General features: G+C 42.6%; 1 protein-coding gene and 1 long non-coding RNA gene across 12 annotated transcripts; one reads left to right on the top strand and one right to left on the bottom strand.

The window, feature by feature from the left end:
* Positions 1-643: 643 nt before the first annotated feature.
* On the bottom strand, positions 644-7,825 carry LOC136533459 (very-long-chain aldehyde decarbonylase GL1-5-like). The gene is made up of 9 exons (XM_066526005.1): positions 7,689-7,825; positions 6,697-7,153; positions 3,730-3,949; positions 3,201-3,576; positions 2,962-3,069; positions 1,761-1,961; positions 1,571-1,669; positions 1,277-1,453; positions 644-1,192 (listed from the first exon to the last, which is right to left on the bottom strand). The coding sequence occupies exons 1-9, from the start codon at positions 7,746-7,748 to the stop codon at positions 1,031-1,033; spliced, it is 1,860 nt and encodes a 619-aa protein (XP_066382102.1). The 5' UTR covers positions 7,749-7,825; the 3' UTR covers positions 644-1,030.
* A 546-nt stretch (positions 7,826-8,371) lies between these two features.
* Positions 8,372-18,154, top strand: LOC136533457 (uncharacterized). 11 transcript variants are annotated; one of them, XR_010778486.1, is made up of 10 exons: positions 8,372-8,989; positions 9,093-9,189; positions 9,398-9,527; positions 9,636-10,060; positions 10,469-10,563; positions 10,707-10,796; positions 11,970-16,083; positions 16,171-16,262; positions 16,682-16,773; positions 17,606-18,154. It is a non-coding gene; the product is annotated as an uncharacterized lncRNA (long non-coding RNA). The 11 variants fall into 11 exon arrangements; XR_010778482.1 differs by having other exon boundaries at positions 9,398-10,060; positions 17,606-17,718; positions 17,820-18,154; XR_010778484.1 differs by having other exon boundaries at positions 8,377-8,989; positions 9,398-10,060; positions 11,970-12,081; positions 15,966-16,083; positions 17,606-18,142.
* The last annotated feature ends 6 nt before the right edge of the window (positions 18,155-18,160 follow it).

Genomic DNA, 18,160 nt, shown 5'->3' with positions numbered 1-18,160 from the left:
GATGTTTTCGCTCTCGGCATTCTCTGTTTTTTTTCCCTGCTATTAGCGAGTTTGTTTGGTCTACTCCTATTAGCTTCACTTCCTCCTTATGAGAAAACCCGAGAAGTACAGCAAGTTCCGATTCAGAAATTTGCTGTGGCAAGGAGAACAGAAAATGACGAAAATTTTAATGTGGAATTTGACAAGGATGAAACGGTAGGGATTTGGAGTTACTATCAGTGACCGCCTTCGCAGTACAGTTATTATGTGTTGCAAACCAAAATTAGATGGATGTACTGGCAAACAGTTGATAAATGGCTAGGATTACAACACTGTGATATGGTTTTCGAAGTTCCCCATTTCAACAAAATCTTATTTGTACGATAAGATATCATAAATCCTTCGTTTCAATGATTACTATGCAGTGCTACAGTATCTTATAGGTTCTACAAGAGCTTATGCGATTCTACTCCATTTCTGTGTCAGCAGAGCATATGTTGGTCATGGTTTATTGCATTTTGTCTTGGGCAATATGGGGTCACTATTTCTGAATATTTATGTGAAAAGGTTGCTACATGCCATCTCTACTTTCTCTGGATCATGAACAAAATGAAGCATTGAACCGGATCTTTCATCTGCATCTCTACATGGAGAGTGAACAACATTTCCCATACCTGTTTCTTGTTGAAATATGCATTGATGCATGGAGAAATACAGATGCAGAATTAATTCATCATTGGTCTTTGAGCGTAGGGTGTGAATAAAGTAGTAAACAGCTAGCAGTAGATCAGAACACTTATAACACTTATATGCTACATCCCATCCCTGCTTATCATTATAGAGATGCAATTTTTTTATCCTGCTTCCACAGAATGCTTTTACACTAAAGGAGTTCATCTTAAATTTTAGATAGCGAAGGTCTCAAGTGATAAGAGGCAGAGCATGGGGAATAGAACATCAACATACTACTATGTCTGTAGCATAGTTCTCGTGAGCATATGACATAACTTTCAAGAACTTATTGCGCTGCCTTCCAATTGCAACCGGAGAATCAAACTTGAGCCACAGGGCGGAATCCATGCACAAGAGCACCAGACCACACTTTCTCCATGTCTAGCACGATGTCCCCACACTCATGCTCGTTCCATCCCTCCAATGCATGAACCATTCCAGCAATGCGCCATGCACTCATGACCCTCCTTGGCAGCCAATTCTGCAAAGTTTTCAAATTGGTAGACTCAATGAGATCATGCATTAAAGTGCCTGCAGAGTTACAGTTCAGTGGGACCTCATTTACCTCACAGGAGTGCACATTCTGTAGTGTTTTAGGCACAGCCATTGCAGGAGTTAGCGAGTAGGTGCAGGTGTCCTTGCGTGCCATTCTTGGTGGAAACTGTGAATATGGGATAAACTGGGTCCCTTTCTGTGCCTTAAACTGCTCAGAAGCATCTAGACCTTCCCCAATTAACCACACCTACAAAATTTGAGGCCAACAGGTGATGTTATTTGACAATTGGATTTGATGGGCTTTTATATGACATCTCCTATCCATTTCTTAAGGAAATGTATGACAGTCAGAAGTCTCTTTAACCTTTGCAGTAGTTGTCTTTGAAAACAAAAGGTTCTCAGCTGCATCTTCTGCCATGTTGGGCTTAAGGAAATGATAATCCTGCTTGTTGGTCATTACTACCTGAGCAATATGCGTTGGGATTACATATTAGTGCAAAGTTTATTTATGCAGGTGATTAGCATGAAGCAAATGCGCAATTTTTATTTCTTACCTTGATGTTCTTCCTACATAACGCTGCAGCAACAGCACGAGCAACTTTTGAAATATTTCCTGCGAGAACAACTTGATCTGTGCCTTGAGGAACACTATTCATAACCACTGCAGCAGCTAAGCTGGTGCCATCTACGAGTCTTACCCCCAACTTTGGGTACTTCTGAAGATAAAGTTTTCCATTTCCATTGAGGTTATGTGCCTGTCGACAAATATAATATTGTTAATTATTATTTCTATTCTGCAGTCTGTTGCTAATATAACTCACTACTTGCCTTGCATGTGGATGTTTATTACACTGAATGAGCACTATCATGAGCAAGTGAACAAATGAGAAGAGATTTCATGAGTTTGTGACTCAGATGAATGTTTGTTTAGACTTGAGATAACTATGAGACCATGCTATGGTATTTCTATATAGTTCATTAGCATGTAAGCACCATTGGAACAAGTGCCTATTGCCACCTTTCTGATAATTTTCTTATGGAAAATCATATGGCGCCCATGGGGGCTGGCGCCCTCGTTAGCTAAAGGACTAAAATACCATGTTACAACGTTTCAAAAATCAGGGACGAAGCTAGGAAAAAATTTAGGAGGGGCTAAACAACGGCAATTAGTAAGAAAAGAGGTTCAGCAAATTTCAGCCCCTCCTATCTGTACATCTACAGTTGAAATTTCAGACGGCGGCTCTACGGGGCTTCGCTTGCTCGCGAGTGGTAGGGGGGCTGGAGCCCCCCCTAGCCCCACCGCTGGCTCCGTGCCTGTCAAAAAATCATATATGTAGTACACTTAAAGTTAAGTGTAGCTGCAACAATTCAGATTCAGAAGTGTCAGTGTTAGCACATGATGAACAATGCCTTGTTCATTCCTTGTCTATTTTGTTTCTTGGCATCTAAGATGAATTTTAAACTGAATTGTTGCGGCAATACTTAACTTTATGTACTCTACATACATGATTTTTGAAACATTGCAACATGATATTTTAGCTAACGAGTTGCAACCTGGGCACCAAATCTGCACTCTTTTCTTACTGTTAGGTTTTTGCCTATTTCAGCGCATACAACTAAACCATTTTTGTCCAGTTACACTAATAATTTCTTTCCGTACTTCCAGATTAATAATGCATATTCATGCGACTTTCATATAAATGAAGGATCATCTTTTTGAGCTGTCTACTTCTAATAACCAAATAAATGGCATACCTGATTAAAGAGTCCGAGGCTAACAACTTTAGCTCCTTGCTTGTCAGCTTCACATATCGCCTTCTCAACCAGGCTATTGATTGCTTCCTTCTCCCAAGTGAATCCATACTGCAGAACAGAGAAAGTTGCTGTTAGATTCTTTTCTGAAACAAGATGATTTGGTTGGCACTGGAGATCCCACTCATTGTTATGAAAAATATCAAGCAGATATCGTATATTGCGTTAACCATGATTCTTACATGGAAACTGTATCTTGGGATGGCCCATGATTGCATTTTGAGTTTCTTCATGACGGTCCTCTCAACAGTAAATGAAGAACCGTATGTCCATGTCAGAACCATGGAAAGCCATGACATGGGCCACATCATCCGCACATACCACCTGGAAGCGTAAGGTCTAGAAGCGTATTCTGCAAACCCGGGCCTCATATGATAGATGGAGTGCAGGCTAGTAAGATGGGTAAGATGAACCACATCTACTGTTTCTTCTTTGCCCTTGAGTGACTTCTCATACAACGTATCTGATGACTTGTCCATGGTGTTATATATGTAGTCATAGAATGGCATGAACAAGGAGTAGTTTGTCCTGAACTGAGTGTGGTGAAGAGAATGAAACCTAAGTCGCAAAAGTTTATTTATATACTCAGAACAACATATGGAATTATGGAAATAACTCAATTTACAAAATATAATTTATTGAGTCAACCCCGCTGCATTGGTTAACAAATCATATCAATTGTGGAGAACAACAGTTATATGAGATACTTACGAGGGTGTGTACATGAGATACTTGAGAGGAGGGAACCATTTGAAGAGCCAATTGGGTACCAATTCAAAGTTGCAGTGACCCATGTTGTTCATGAAGTCGATGTAGATCACATAGATCTCAAATGCAAGAATGGAAGCAGTTCCATTCAAGGTGCACACAATCAATGGGATCCCGAACAGTAGTTCATATGCCACGAGCTCAGCAAATGGATGGATGACGGCTGCAAAAAAGAACAATATTTGATCTTAATATGCCCTAGTTGCTCCAAAGGGAATAAAAAAAGCACCATTAGATGTGCATAAGAGGGCTGTCTGATAATTCTTGTAAGGAAATGATCTGTGATATATGATAATGTTTCAAGGTTTAAGTTATCTTTATTGTTGCAGTCTTTCTGCTTTCTAAGGTCAGGGATTATGTATCTTGCTTGGAGAAGGATCATGAACCAGGTTAGGTATATTCCCTCAGAAATCTGTCGATCTCTAAGTCTGACAATGTTTTTATTTGCCATGTGGATCGCTCTAGTCTCCTGTTTGTATGCTGCAGGCGTATCTCTCTGTTTTTACATTTCTTTGAGGTGTAGATGCATGCTGTAAGTATGACCTTGTTTGAATTACAGCTTTTCTGTATCAGTTTATCTTAGTGCTTATGGAAACCAATGGAGATGGGAAGAAGAAAAACAGGCTAATATTCATTATTATCTAATAGACTGTGAGTTCTTGTGACATCATTTCCATGGCTAAGGCATGTCTAGTGCAAGTACTTTTCTCTGTTTTTGCACCTTTGAATGAGTGCCATAATAATAGTTTGCAAAACAACTCTGCCATTAATTCTGGTTTACCTACAGTTTCCCTTCAAAGCTTCATCTCTGATAGTTTGAACTACTCAGAAATCAGAACTCAGAAGTACTATTATTTAGGTACTTCTTTTTAAAGAATCATCTTTATTCAGGTGCTCTCACTATGCTGGTTACAAAGACCAACATGAGTTCTCCAATCAGAGCTCCTGTACATATGGTTGAACTCACTACTATGCTTACAGCTGCTGAAGCCTCTAGCTGCATGCAGAGCTCTGCCACTATACTGAAGGTACACACAACACTCCCAGCTCAACCATCGCTCTGTTCGTTTGAGCTTGTTTGGCTAATAAGCTATGGCTGAAAGTACCGTTGGCTGGTTTGGTGTGAGAGAAAAATACCGTTCGTTGGCTGATAAGCCATGGCTTATAAGCCAAATACAACCAAGCGAACATGCTGCATATGTACGCTCTGTATTTCTAGATTTTACATGAGAACTAAGAAGTTTCTCTTATATTTCATTTTTTTAAAAAAGAAATGAACTCCTATTTTACAAGTGAGGATATTGTTTTACATTCTTTTTTATTGGAATCAAGACTGACAATTACACCAGAAAGCGATGGTGTCCCTAGAACAGCTTTTAAGAATATTGGTTTCCTTGCTGACAATCTAGAAATGCTATCCACGTACGGATTGTAGAACTGTACTCTTGGGGTTCTATCTGTCCGATGGAGATAGTGATTCGGTGGTAATACGTACATGTACGTGGTGATCGGCACTGCACGCGATCATGTTTCGATTCTGTTCGGTTATGGAAGCTGGCATGCAGCAACTGTGCAGCATGGCTTTCGCATGGTCCCGGATTTGCTCGTCCTTAATCGGCCACTGGTCGCTCTCCAGGGCTCAAATTCGGCTTCAAGACGACAGGAGACGTGATGTCGATTGGCAGTACCGTCTCTGGTCAGTAAAAGTTCTTTGACAGGGAAAGCGCATGTTTTTACTGTCCTTTATTTGGAAAGGTCTTTGTTCCAAGCAGGCACCAGACTGGAATGTGACAGTGATGAAAGAAAGAACCAACTTACATGCATGCAACTCTGGATGTCGATGTCCGGGAGGACCGGGACCATGCCAAAGCCATGTTAAGCTCCTAGAACTAGACTCTTTAAAAAATTGTCTACAGGACAGTGATTTTTCATAAAATGTTCTTTAGGACAGGAAAAAAAACTCTTTGTTGTAGTAAAAATGTTCCTACACTTGCTACTCCCTCCGTACTAAAAATAATACAATTCTAACATAGTACTAAGTTAAATCATTATATTATAAATTTGAGTAAGTTTATATTTATGAAAAAAGTATCATTAGATTTATCATGTAATATATTTTAATAGCATATTTATTTATTTGATGTTATAAGGAGCTATTTTATGTTAAAATGAAATAGCTTCACACGAACAGGCCTCCAGCCTAGTTGTTGGTTTGATCTCCTCGGTAGCACCCTAGCATGTCATGTTCGAATCCTCGTGGAGACGAATTTTTGGGCTGGGATAAAAAATAAAAAAAGGTAGGGAGCTCCCTTGCCAACGGTTTAAAAAATAGCTTCACCTAAGGAGCTTTTTAAAACATGTTCTCACAAGGGTGGATGAAAAATGTTTTTCAGCTCTCACTCCCTCTAGTGGACCTTGCGCGGGTTTCTGTGAGAGCATGTTTTAAGAAGCTATAGATATGTAGATCAGTTGTTCTACTAAATGTTAGCTTCAGCTTCACCGGTAGAGTTGCTCGTGGAGTTGAAGGAAGAAAAAAACGACTTCACTAGTGAAGTGGAGATGTGTCAAATAGGGCTAAGTATTGGTGCTCTTTTATATAAAATTTATTGAAACTTCTGATGTTTGACTAAGGATGCATCCTTTTCAGGATGGAGGTAGTATAAAGTTTGTAAGTCAAAATAGAATGATTTTAACCTTCTTTGTTTCGTTCAGAATGCGTGTACTACTCGTCTTGGAGCAAGTTGGAGCAGGAGCTCGCTCTACCAAGGAACCTAGAGACGAAATCCAGGCAGAGTCTGCCACCAGCAAATTTGCCAACTTGCATATGCATGATTATATTACTGGCATCAAATTTGCCGGCGTATTGAAATTTGAAAGTGAGGGGGCGGCTGGCTTGTAGTTGTAGCTTACAGGTGATTGGCTCGGTGACGATGGAGGCGTGGTGGTGGGAGTGGTAGCGGGTGTAGAGGAAGTGGTGGTGCAGCGCGCGGTGGAACAAGTAGTAGATGAGCTCGACGGGGCCGGCGTGCAGCAGCGCGATGAGCACGGCGCCGTCCGCGCGCCACAGCGGCAGGTGCTGCCCGCCGGGCAGGTACATGGCGCCCAGGTACAGGAGGATGCCGCTGAGGAGGATCTGGTCGTCCCAGTTGCGCTCGCGGTCCACCTGCTCGAACTCGATGCCGCGGTCCACGATCTGCCGCCGGCTGCGCGCGTTCTGGAGCCGCGAGACGGTGATCCACACCTGGTTGTGGAGCATCCGGAGGAGCAGCAACGGGAAGATGGCGATGTACCCCAGGTCGGCCGCCTTCCACCCCTTGGTTGCCGCGAGGTAGACGCCGTGCGCCACCCACGGCGCCAGCAGCAGGTACTGCATGCACCAGCAGCGTCAACAACGTGCATGATGCACAAACAAGCGTCAGCCATGACACTGCTCGATCTCGATATTAGTTAACTGTATTCCTTGAAGTAAAGAAAAAGACATAGTATATAGAAAACGAGGCACTCCTTAATGAAATACGCGTGAAATCGTGTTCGGAAAAAAAAAGGAAAGAAAACGAAACGCGTCTTTGGATGATATAGCGGCTTCGATGCTCATGAGTCGGCCGGAACATGAGACGCACAGCAGCATAAAACTGTAGGATGCATGGTCTCACAGGTGCATGTATAGCAAGTCCACGCATGCATGTTCCGACACAGTGCATGAACATGGCCATGCATGAACCTGGCTTGGCACTCCGGTGAACAGAGAATGAACTGAACTAGTACTTGCTAATTTAATTTGCTTGAGCTGCCGCTGTGTGCGACTGTGCCATCCATGCACACATCAGCCGAGGACGTTTGCTTGAGCTGGCTGCGGGAGTACGTGAACCGTAGGCAGGATGGAGATGAGGCCGGGGAGCTACCTTGAAGTTGCCGAGCTTCTTCCATGGCCACTCGGTGAAGAGGCCGGGGTTCGTCGCCATTGCGAGCTACCACTGCTTCCTTGTGATTTGTGAACTCCCAGCCACCAGTGAACTGAACTGTCGTCCTTGGACAAGCTCAATTTATAGAGCTGCACGCGCTTGTGAGGGGTTGTTTGGTTCTTTAGTCGCTCCTAAAATTCATGTCACATCGAATGTTTAAATACTAATAAGGAGCATTAAATATAGATTAATTACAAAACCAATTACATAAATAGAGGCTAATTTCCGAAACGAATTTTTTTAAGCCTAATTAATCTGTCATTAGCATATGTTTACTGTAGCATCACGTTGTCAAATCATGGACTAATTAGGCTTGAAAGATTGGTCTCACAAATTAGTCGTAAGTTATGCAATTAGTTTCGTAATTAGTCTATATTTAATACTCCATACATGTATCCAAATATTCGATGTGACAGGAATTTTAGGCGTTTATGTAGAAACCAAACACCCCCTGAATGTGGGGAGGGAGAGAACAGTGCCCCTCTGGAAAGTACAATAACTACTACCGCACCCTCATAAACTTCGGCTCATCAATTCTCTCTTGCAAGCCCTTCAGAAAGAATTCGGGGGGAAAAACGCGCCCACACACAGAATTCAGTCTTATCGTATTAACCCAGACAAGCCGCGCCTGCTCCTCGACCGGAAGCCGCGTCCACGTCGCCGTAAATCTTTCTGATGGTTCGATTGCCAGAGCAAGGGTCTTGATTGTTTCTGTTACTGTCGCGCTTTTACTCCGAATCTGCTCCTTGTCATAGTTTCGCGTTGTGCTTTACCTGCTTCTCCACTTCGTTCTTTGCTTTGGTCTTGTTTTGTCCTGTTGTCGACCTCTGCTTCTCCCCGATCTGGGTCGTCCTCATCTTCTTCCCTTCGTCTGTGCCGCTGCTCTCTCCGCCTTTTCTCCCTGCTGTGGTTGTCGCAGTGCGCCTCCCCGTCTCTAGCCTCGCTCTGTGCTTCTCCGTCCACTCCTGCCTGCTCGTCTTCCCTCTCGTGCATTTTTCCTGGCGGATTTGGCGCTCGACAAAGGGGGAAGGGCGGGGGGGAGGCACCGCGGCGGGGCCGAGGACTCTGCTGCTGTTGGATTTGGCGGTGGAGGCAGGGGGAAGGCCGCACGGGAGGCGGCGCGGCGAGGCCGAGGCCTCTGCTGCTGTTGAGCCGGAGGATTTGGCGGCAGGGGGATCTTGCAGTTCTCTTGGGTGACCTGCTGCGGGACACGCCCGCACTTCGTCGGTGCTGCATCTCAGGTGCCTTTCTTCTCCTTGGGCCTTGCATCATCATGTGGTTCTTAGGGTTTCCTGGTAATTGTTGTTCTAATGGTAGGCCGTGCTGTTATCGTTGTTTCTTCAGAAGGTTCGCTGCGGCTGTAGCTGCTCGGTTTCTTGCTCGCTGTATAGTCCACCTCCTGCTACATTTCGCTGTTGGTCCCAGCTTTCGTCCCGACGATGTATGTTCTCATTCTTTGCTTCGTTTCTGTACCTACATGCCTTTCCGTTGCTTCCCTGTTCTTTCCTACCTCTACGATGGCACTGTCTGTTCTGAAATTTGTGTTTGCCTCTATAGTTACATGTTCTTACCTCGGTTTCATCGATGCTATGGTGCTTGTGCGGGATTTTGCTGAGCGACTGATATTACATGTTTACTTTGTTTCCCAGAAACGTGCCAACAGGAATCTTCGTCATCCGCTTCAGTTCGTGTCCATGGCTCCTCCCCCAGATCCTCTCTCCCTCGCGTTTTTTAGCAGCAGATCCTCACAATAATTTCTGTGGCATAATTTCTATGGCAGTTAAGAAGTGCAGATTCTAAAGCTTTTGCTGCTTTTATTGCCTTCAATATTTATTTTTCTGTAACCTCAATTAAAGTCTGTTGGTTTGTTCAAACCAATACCTCTAGGTTACCAACAATGGTTACATGTACAATCTTGATTTATTGCTGTGCATTGAGTTGTCGTCTCCTTGGAATGGATTGTGTCCATTCATTGAAAGAGCAGCAAGGTCGGTGCCTTTTATATGCCATTTTTTTCCCTGTGTGATTTACGACAGTGATTGGTTAGTGCATATGTCCATGTGCTCCTTCCAGTACATTCCTGTTTAGCTGAAACCAATGAGTTTCCACAAAGAATGATGCTCTATTTGAGATGTCATGTCGGTTTTATCTCTATCTACACTGATGGACTCCATTCGATTTTTGGGGATTCGAGCTGAATCGTCTTGCGAGGACAGCAGCAGTCAGTGCGGCCATCAGCACTATGATGACCTTTGCGAGGAACAGAGCGCTCGGCAACGGGCAGCATCCCGGCATCCCCAGCAGGCAAATAGGTACAGTCTCAAACTCAAAGAGTCCGAACTGTCTTTAGGAATAAAGAAGAATCGAACTAGCGAGATGTTGTTATTTAATTATTCTAAAGATCCAAATGAGGCTGCAATCAGAGATTAGCCCGTTGCATGCTGCTACCCTTCTTAGTTGGAATAAAGCACTGGCTTGCCTCCGTTTAAAAATCCAATACACCACCCAGGGTGGTTAGAAGAAAAACAGAGACCAAGTAAATGCTTAGTCAGTTCGGTGATTTTTTACTCCATATGTGTTTAGCTAATATTACCTTTTTTTTTTTGCTTTTGTTTTGATTTTGCAAGTTGGGGGCTAATAACAAGAGGGATTTCCTTCCTCTTTATTGAACTGGACCGGTTCAAGCTCAGATAAACCTTTTGTTTATGCGTGCCTTACAGTGCTCAAATTGAAACTATACCTGCGGTGATGGAGGAATGACCGGAGGAAGGGACCAAACTATGCTCAACAGAACATCGGCCAAGACTACTGCTGTGTGAGTTTTCTCATTCTCATTACCTTCTACCTTCAATTAATTTGTAATTTCTAAAAGGATTTCGATCCATGTACTGGGGCGTATTGGCTTCATTTCTCAATTTCTAATTTGTTCGAGATCCTGCGCTAAATGTCGGACCACAGGGTAGCGTGAAGAGAACAAGGGACCTAAAAGCTCTGATGCTGCTCGACTTATCTGAAATCAGCAACCTCAATCTGTCTCTGACCTGAAAGGTAGCCTGTGGTACATTTTCAAATGTTCTTTCGATATGTGTTTCGGCATGTTCAAATCAAATGGCTGCAGGTGTAGAGGTTTTAGATAGGTTTCATCACAAACCGCCAACTGGACTTTTAAAAACCTCACATGTATTTTTGTCAGTTCAGAGATTGAACTTTTTAGCTCGTCGAAACGACTACATAAGGCTACCTCCTGCCACAGTGCGATGTATTCAAGTTCTTTCCTTTCTTTGAACATTTTAATGCAGCTCAATTGATCAGTGTGGATATTAAATTCTAGGGCTGTTGTTGTTTCCTATTGATGATGATTGATTTTTTTATGCCTGTGTTCTTCTTCACTGAGATCTGTGGCTTTTCAGTACCAGAGAAAAAACTTGATTATGGATGTGACCATTAATGTCGATACACTCTATTCTCATTTTTATTGGGTATACATCTTATTAATCTATATATGACAACTAAGCATTGATGCTGTTCAGTGGTCTGCCCTTGTGTTACTTATTTGGTAATGGTGGGAAGTGTAGCCCATTGCTTAATGTCATACTTGGATTATAAAATATAATCTATGCTGCATTTTTTAGATGGTTGCTTCATCTGATAAATTAGTATAGTTTGTCCAAATATTATGATCACTATATGAAACTTCTCTTAAACAGTTAATCCTGCAAGATTATTTTCTAAGAATTTTCACATCTGATTGACTCTTTTTTTCCCTATGAGAATTAAATCAGCTGTCATTTAAATTTAGCTACATATTATTTGCTTTAAATTGTAATACATTGCCAGATGAATTATGCATCTGGGAAAAAAACTGGTACTAACAATGTGATGATTTTGTATGGATAAGTATATGACTGTGTTCTTATGCTGAAACGTTGGAAAAAAACTGGTACTACCAATGTTTCAGCATAAGCGCTATTTCTTACCTTGCCTCTACTCATGCATCTTGTTCCCTTGCATAGGGTGATAAAAAGGTTACATTTCGCCTTGCTATCCCTCTCTATTTGAACACTTCTTAAAGTTGTAGTTAGGTAAATAGTTTGAAAACTACAGTTACAGTTCGGTAGTCCAATTGCTGGTCATCATATTTTAAGGCACATACATTTTTCATGGTTAAATCAAATTTGCCTAAACATTTGATCTCATTGTATTTTTTTAACCGTGCAATAGTTTCAGTTTGGAATGCAGGTACGCTCTAAACTCCATAAGATAAACTGGGAGTTAGTGGAGTCACGAGAAATCAACGTTCATCTGCTAGGTTGGCTTAAACTTCACTGAAAAGGTTGGCTTCCTGCTCCTAGGGCACTGATATGTTTACTGTTATTTTTGCTACTTTTCCATTTGTGCATTTGGACTGCACATAGAGATCCGCTTTTCCTGCCACCAGCTTCTGTTGTTCAGCAGAGATTAATAGTCTGGGTGGCTGCAATGGCCGCCTATGTTTGAGCTTCCTATGGATCCAACTTCTATCTTTGTTTTCTCCTTATGTATGCGTTTTGGTTCCGTCCTCCTGGTCCATCTGCTTCGGTGGGTGAATTTCTTTGCCAACAATATGAATTTTGATGTAATGCAACCCGCATATTTCCTAATTGACTACTTCAAATAGGTGACGAACAATCAGTCATTCTCTAAATGATCTTCTGTTAGGATTGTCTTCTCATCTCTGGCAACAAACATAACAAGAAAATTCATTGCCTCAGGATTTACATTTCATATATTTCCTGATTAACAATTTCAAATATTGCCATATGGATCTAAAATCACATATATGTTTGGTTCTAGCGAATCTGAAACTGAAATTGACATTGCTGCATTTCCCTCAAACTACCCCATTATTGCCTATAAAAAAACAAACCAGATAAAACTCAACTCAGCGGAGGAAACGCCTACTGTTGGTTCCTCAATCCAAACATCAAAGAAGCACAGCCTTTTTGTGATAGGTACTGCATACAGCTGTTTGCAAACATACATACTAACGCGCGCACGCGTGTCTGAATGGAAATTAGACCATGCTACTTATGAAAACCTACAACTGTTTATTACAGTCTATATACTCCATATTCTAGATCTTCTCTACGCCTGCCTACGCGCGCAATGGCGCGCGCCTTCCACTAGTCCATTCAACAATGTGCAGGTCCTATCGGTAGTTGCACACAAACATGCAAAGCGAAGCATAACAGTCCACATTAAAACGCTGAAGTAATCTTGCATTCAGACTTCCCAAGCTTTGATCATTACAAAAGCAGTTCATCTTGACAAACACGATTCAAATCAAACAACAATGCCCAGAAATCAAAACTACTGCAACTACTGTACCAATCTAACATCATGTAATTCATGTGCTCCGGAACCAATATGAAACTTTAGGCCCCGTTTAGATGCGAAAATTTTTGGCTTTTGGCTACTGTAGCACTTTCGTTTGTATTTGTCAAAAATTATCCAATTATAGACTATTTAGGCTTAAAAGATTCGTCTCGCCAATTACGAGCAAACTGTGCAATTAGTTATTCTTTTTACCTACATTTAATGCTCTATGCATGTGCCGCAAGATTTGATGTGACGGAGAATCTTGAAAATTTTTGGATTTTGGGTGGGATCTAAACAGGACCTAGTTTGCTGGGGACTGTTGTCGGCCATCTGGTACGGTGAAAAGAACAATGGGCCCTTGTTTAGTTCTCCAAAAGTTAACTATGCAAAAAGAAGATTTCATGTCACACCAAACTTGCGGTACATGCATAGAGTACTAAATATAGACGAAATCAAAAACTAATTGCACAGTTTGCTTTAACTTTGCGAGACGAATTTTTTGAGCCTAATTAGTCAATGTTTGAACAATAATTTACAAATACAAACGAAATGCTACAGTGGAGAATCGTGCACTATGCAAAATTTACATGTGCAAACTTTGCCGAACTTGGACGGCCCAGTAAATGGAACATCACATCGGTAGTACCCTTTCCTTTCAAGCTGTATGATCTCTCCCTGTTTGAGATTCTGCGTGTCCGGGTCTCCAAGAGCCGAAGTTTCTCGTCGTGTGCAAGGATTAAGATGGTTAACGAAGTCATCCTTTTCTTCCAACTGCGAAGAGGCCAAACAATAGGATTTATAACATATACAAGTAGATGATTCTTAACCACAGAATAAACAGCATAAATTAATTGATGAACGATATTATTATTTTGCCCAAGGAACCTGATTCCACATGTTTGCTTTTCCACTACCATGTGTCATGACAAATACAGAATGAAATTTGAGTAGATGGCCAACTTCCCTAAAAAGTTTAAGCTTTTCAAGTACTGTCTTGAGTTTTATGACCATTTGGTTCATAAAAAATATTGAACTGCTAAGATAAGTTGGGTACTAGGTGTTGTTCTTCAACAAATAAAATAATCAACTGTAATACAGGTAAGAAATGTATATGGCTTATCTATGTGAAAAAGGTGCCAAACTTTACAAGCTACAGCTTTTGTAGCAAATAAGTAGTAAAGGAATGTCTCTAATCAGGGGCGAAGCCCAGTTATTGACCGTGGGTGCAGATGCACCACCCTGATTTTTCTTTTCAAGTTATAGTACTAAGATTTTGACCCTTTATGCACCCCCATAGACCAGCGGCCCAACCTGCAACTTCGATTAAGGAAGGCCTGGAACTGCAAGATCGATTGTTTTTCGTAACTTCCGACTGTTATTGTGATACGTCGTTCCATCTTCCGTCGTTCCGTTTCAGCGAGTCCGCGTCGTTCCGTCCTCTCGGCTTCTAGCTTCTGCAGGCCTGCGGCGCCCTTGCCTCGTTCTTGCGCATCCAGCGAACAGCCACTATTCACATAAAAAAATAAGGGCAATTCCAGAACCGTGACTATTACAGTGAGATGAAAAAGAAGAAGAAGAATTTAGCTGCTCTGTCAAACCCCAGGATGGAATCTAAAGCAGCCTCCAACAATTACAATCGTAACACAAAGCAATGTCAGTTAAGCTAGTGTTCTAAGGCAACCTTTTGCATTTAGCACATTAAACCACTCAACCACAACTACTGTTAATAAAATCTAAAGCACAGCAAACTGACAGCAAAGCTAGCGTTCAGAATAAAGATACAAAAAAAAGAGGCGCAGTTCATCATAGAGGCAAACCTGCAATGGGTTGCAATCACTTACACAGAACCAAGGTACAGCGTGGGCGCTGAACCAGAAGCAAGGCTTGGATCAATGGTCAGGGGAACACTGGCAATCTTGGCAGCAGCGATGATGGAGAGCGGCGGGCTGTCCCGCGCGAACGCTAGTGCCGCGTCCATCCTGTCCCTTGGATGGAATCCAGAGAGTAGGAGAAATCTGCCCATAGAAGAACTATGTCAGCTTCTGTGTATGGCTTCTCCCTTTTGCGAGCTCCACCACCAAAGAAAGCATGAACCTAGAGGGGGGAGAGTTAATGGCTTAGAAGCAGAATTTAGCACAGGGAGAATACTTACGCAGTTGCAAGCCTATGTAGTTGTCCGTCTCGCGTCGCTGCCGGTGAACGCGAAACTGATCGGCTGTTGACGCGAAACTGATCGTGGCAGCGGCGGACGCGGAACAGGAGAGGAGACAGAGAGGACCCTCAGGAGTTAGACTCGAAGAGGCAAGTCCCCTCAATTTTGCAGATGTCCCCCTTGTTTCTAACCCTGGATACACGGAGATCTCGGATACACGACCTGAGGTTTACCATAAAGAGACGTCCTATCTCTCTTCTATCTTCTCTTATAAAACGCCGCTCGCTCCCAGATCACCCGGCGTGCGAAAACCTGGGTCTCATGATTTTTCCCGGCCACGTGCGATGCTCGGTTTCCCGCTCGCTTCCCCGGCGCACGCATGATTTCCTCCCCACTCGCTTCCCACGGCGTGCGCTATCTCCTCCTCCAATCACGCGATCTCCTCTTCCAATCCAATCACGTAAGGAAGCAGCCTCCAATCACGTACAAAGATCCGCGGCATCCTTTCCCATCGCGACGCCATCGGCAGAAGGCAAACTTGAAACGCGACGCGCCGCCGTTCTCCGCCCTCGCCGTCGTCGCGCACCGCGTCCGCCCTCGCCCGCGCCACCGATGCAACGCCGTGCCGAGAAGGAGAAGGCCCGATGACGGAGCTCTGTTGTCCTTGCCCCGCCCCACGTAGATCATCATGTATTCATGTCCATCAGGCCAATCCACGTTGTGGTCGCGTCTTCTGGTCAGCATCGGCGTCGCGCACTCTAATCCACATCCACAGGAGCGCGAGGCGTCACAGTAGGCCGTAGCGGCTGCTACAGATGTTGTTCGGTGAGTATTCTTCTGGATCTCCATCGTATGTGTTTCCTCATCGTTCCAGCCAATGATGAAGTCGTTCCTAATCTCGCCTGATCAAAGGACGGCACGACGCGAAGGCGAACAGAGACAGCCTGATCATGTTGCGTTCATGCGGAAGGACGTCGCTTCATCGAGGCTTGACGCCCAGGCAGGTAAGCCTCTGGTTACATGCCCACCACCTGTTTGTTTTATGTCATTGGTTGCTGCCGCCAGTCTGACTGTTGATGAATCGTTTTAGTGTCTGCTTGCATTCCAAGCCTTTGTTTGTGCTATACAAATGGTTTGTTTAATGGTTGCAATATGCCTCTGAACATTTCAAAGTGGAAAGTGATAACATGATAGAATTAATAGTTGGATTGCTAAGGACTACATCCTCCTTCCACTCTAGGACTTACAAGAACCATGAATCTAATGCAGTTATAAACTGCTCAATGGACTCTAAAAATAATGAATAAAACAAGCTTATATTAGTGAGCTCAGGAATAGGACAAATACCTCGATAGTTTGCATTTAACAAATAACCACTGAATTGTTTCGTTACAGATGGAATTTACTGATTTTTTTACTGCAGATTGATCAATTTGTCAAGAACATCTTCTCTTAGTGGTGATCAGGTGAACCACATCCACTACTTTTGCTTCCGTTATCAAGGCTCTGTTTCAGGTATATTTCATAGATCATCTCATATCTGAATCTCAAAGGATATGATGTTTTTTTTCATTGGTGAAACACTGGTCTTTTCAATCCGAGACTTCTTTGAACCAATATAAGCATTCAGTGGACCATGATTAAGTAGTGGCTGCTTTATTATTTTCTTAGCTTCATGAGCAATTTAGATGTTTGAGAATGCAGATGGTACTTGTTCCCAAGCAAAACTGAAAACAGATGCTACTTGTTCTCAAGCAAAACTGAAAACAGATTCTACTGCTATCTCTATTTTTTTCTTTATTACAATTGAAAATAGATGCTATGCTGCACTTTCTTTGATCCCTAGCCAATATAGTATTGAGTTATGTATAGGGTCTGAGCAGCAGGTTACCATGTGCCTTTTGTGCTGTGAGAGTTAGTTGTTTGTTTTCTTGAAAAAAACATGAACTGTAATCGTGTTGTTGGCGTCCTGGTGTTCCATCACCACTCTGCATAGAACCCGAGCAAGTAGTAGCACACGCCATGCACATTGGATGGCAGTGCTGCAGCGGTTTTCAACAGAGGGGATGAATTGAAGGAGTGCTTATGAGATGTCGACCAACTTTTTCCAATGCAGACCGGCATGCCTGAGTGTTGGACATTTTTAAGCCTGATGCATATGGAAAAATGTCCAAATTCCCATAGGTGGCTTAATAGCCAAAAAATGTATTTTTTCTCATTGTGTTGCACAGCCACAGCCTAATGTTATGATTGTTTGATATACAACAGACTAAAACATAGAAGACAGTTCCAGTCATTTCAGCCTAATCGTTTGATGTCTCTAATGGGTCAAAACTGTTAATTTCAGGAAAGTATCCCAAATGTCACAGAAGAGAAGGTGAATGAAGACATGCTTGGAGTAGAATCAAAAGTTCAGCTGTCTATTCCAAACTTCTGTCATACGAATTTTAGTGCTTCAAGGTTTGATTGCAGTCAAACTTATGGTGTTCATCACTTTACACAATTTCGTAGGTGTCGTGTTTGCTTCATGTATTCTCTTCTGGTGTGTTCCAACTGATTAGGACAGGGGAAGTATTCAGGCTCAAGCAGGCTGCCCTCTACTACAGGAAGGAGCCTTATATTAGATTGGACAATTTTTTTGATTGCTGATGCTTCAAAAAGTTTTGGAAGCCCCATTGACCTACTGTCTGTACATGCATCTCATAGAGTTCTTATTTCAGGTCAGGTTCCTAGAAGCACTAGGCTAGGCTTAATGCCATTGCACATTGGCACCTCAATAGCCCCTTGTCTGTGCATAAGAAGCACTAAACTATCACTGCTACAGTGCCTGAGATGCCCAAATATATGGCATGCGTCAATAACTTGTTGGAATAAAAAACATTTATGTTTAAGTTGCTATCAA

Source organism: Miscanthus floridulus, unplaced genomic scaffold (assembly GCF_019320115.1).
Source record: "Miscanthus floridulus cultivar M001 unplaced genomic scaffold, ASM1932011v1 fs_892_1_2, whole genome shotgun sequence".
Lineage (NCBI taxonomy): Eukaryota > Viridiplantae > Streptophyta > Magnoliopsida > Poales > Poaceae > Miscanthus > Miscanthus floridulus.
This window is presented reverse-complemented; position numbering and strand designations above follow the sequence as displayed.

What these genes read in the sequence shown, in the direction of transcription:
- LOC136533459 (XM_066526005.1), bottom strand. Translation starts at nt 7,748, where the DNA reads ATGGCGACGAACCCCGGCCTCTTCACCGAGTGGCCATGGAAGAAGCTC. An exon ending in CGTCACCGAGCCAATCACCT is followed by an intron (nt 3,950 to 6,696) that starts GTAAGCTACAAC and finishes TCTTTTTTGCAG; the next exon opens with CCGTCATCCATCCATTTGCT. An exon ending in CAAAGACAACTACTGCAAAG is followed by an intron (nt 1,454 to 1,570) that starts GTTAAAGAGACT and finishes CAAATTTTGTAG; the next exon opens with GTGTGGTTAATTGGGGAAGG.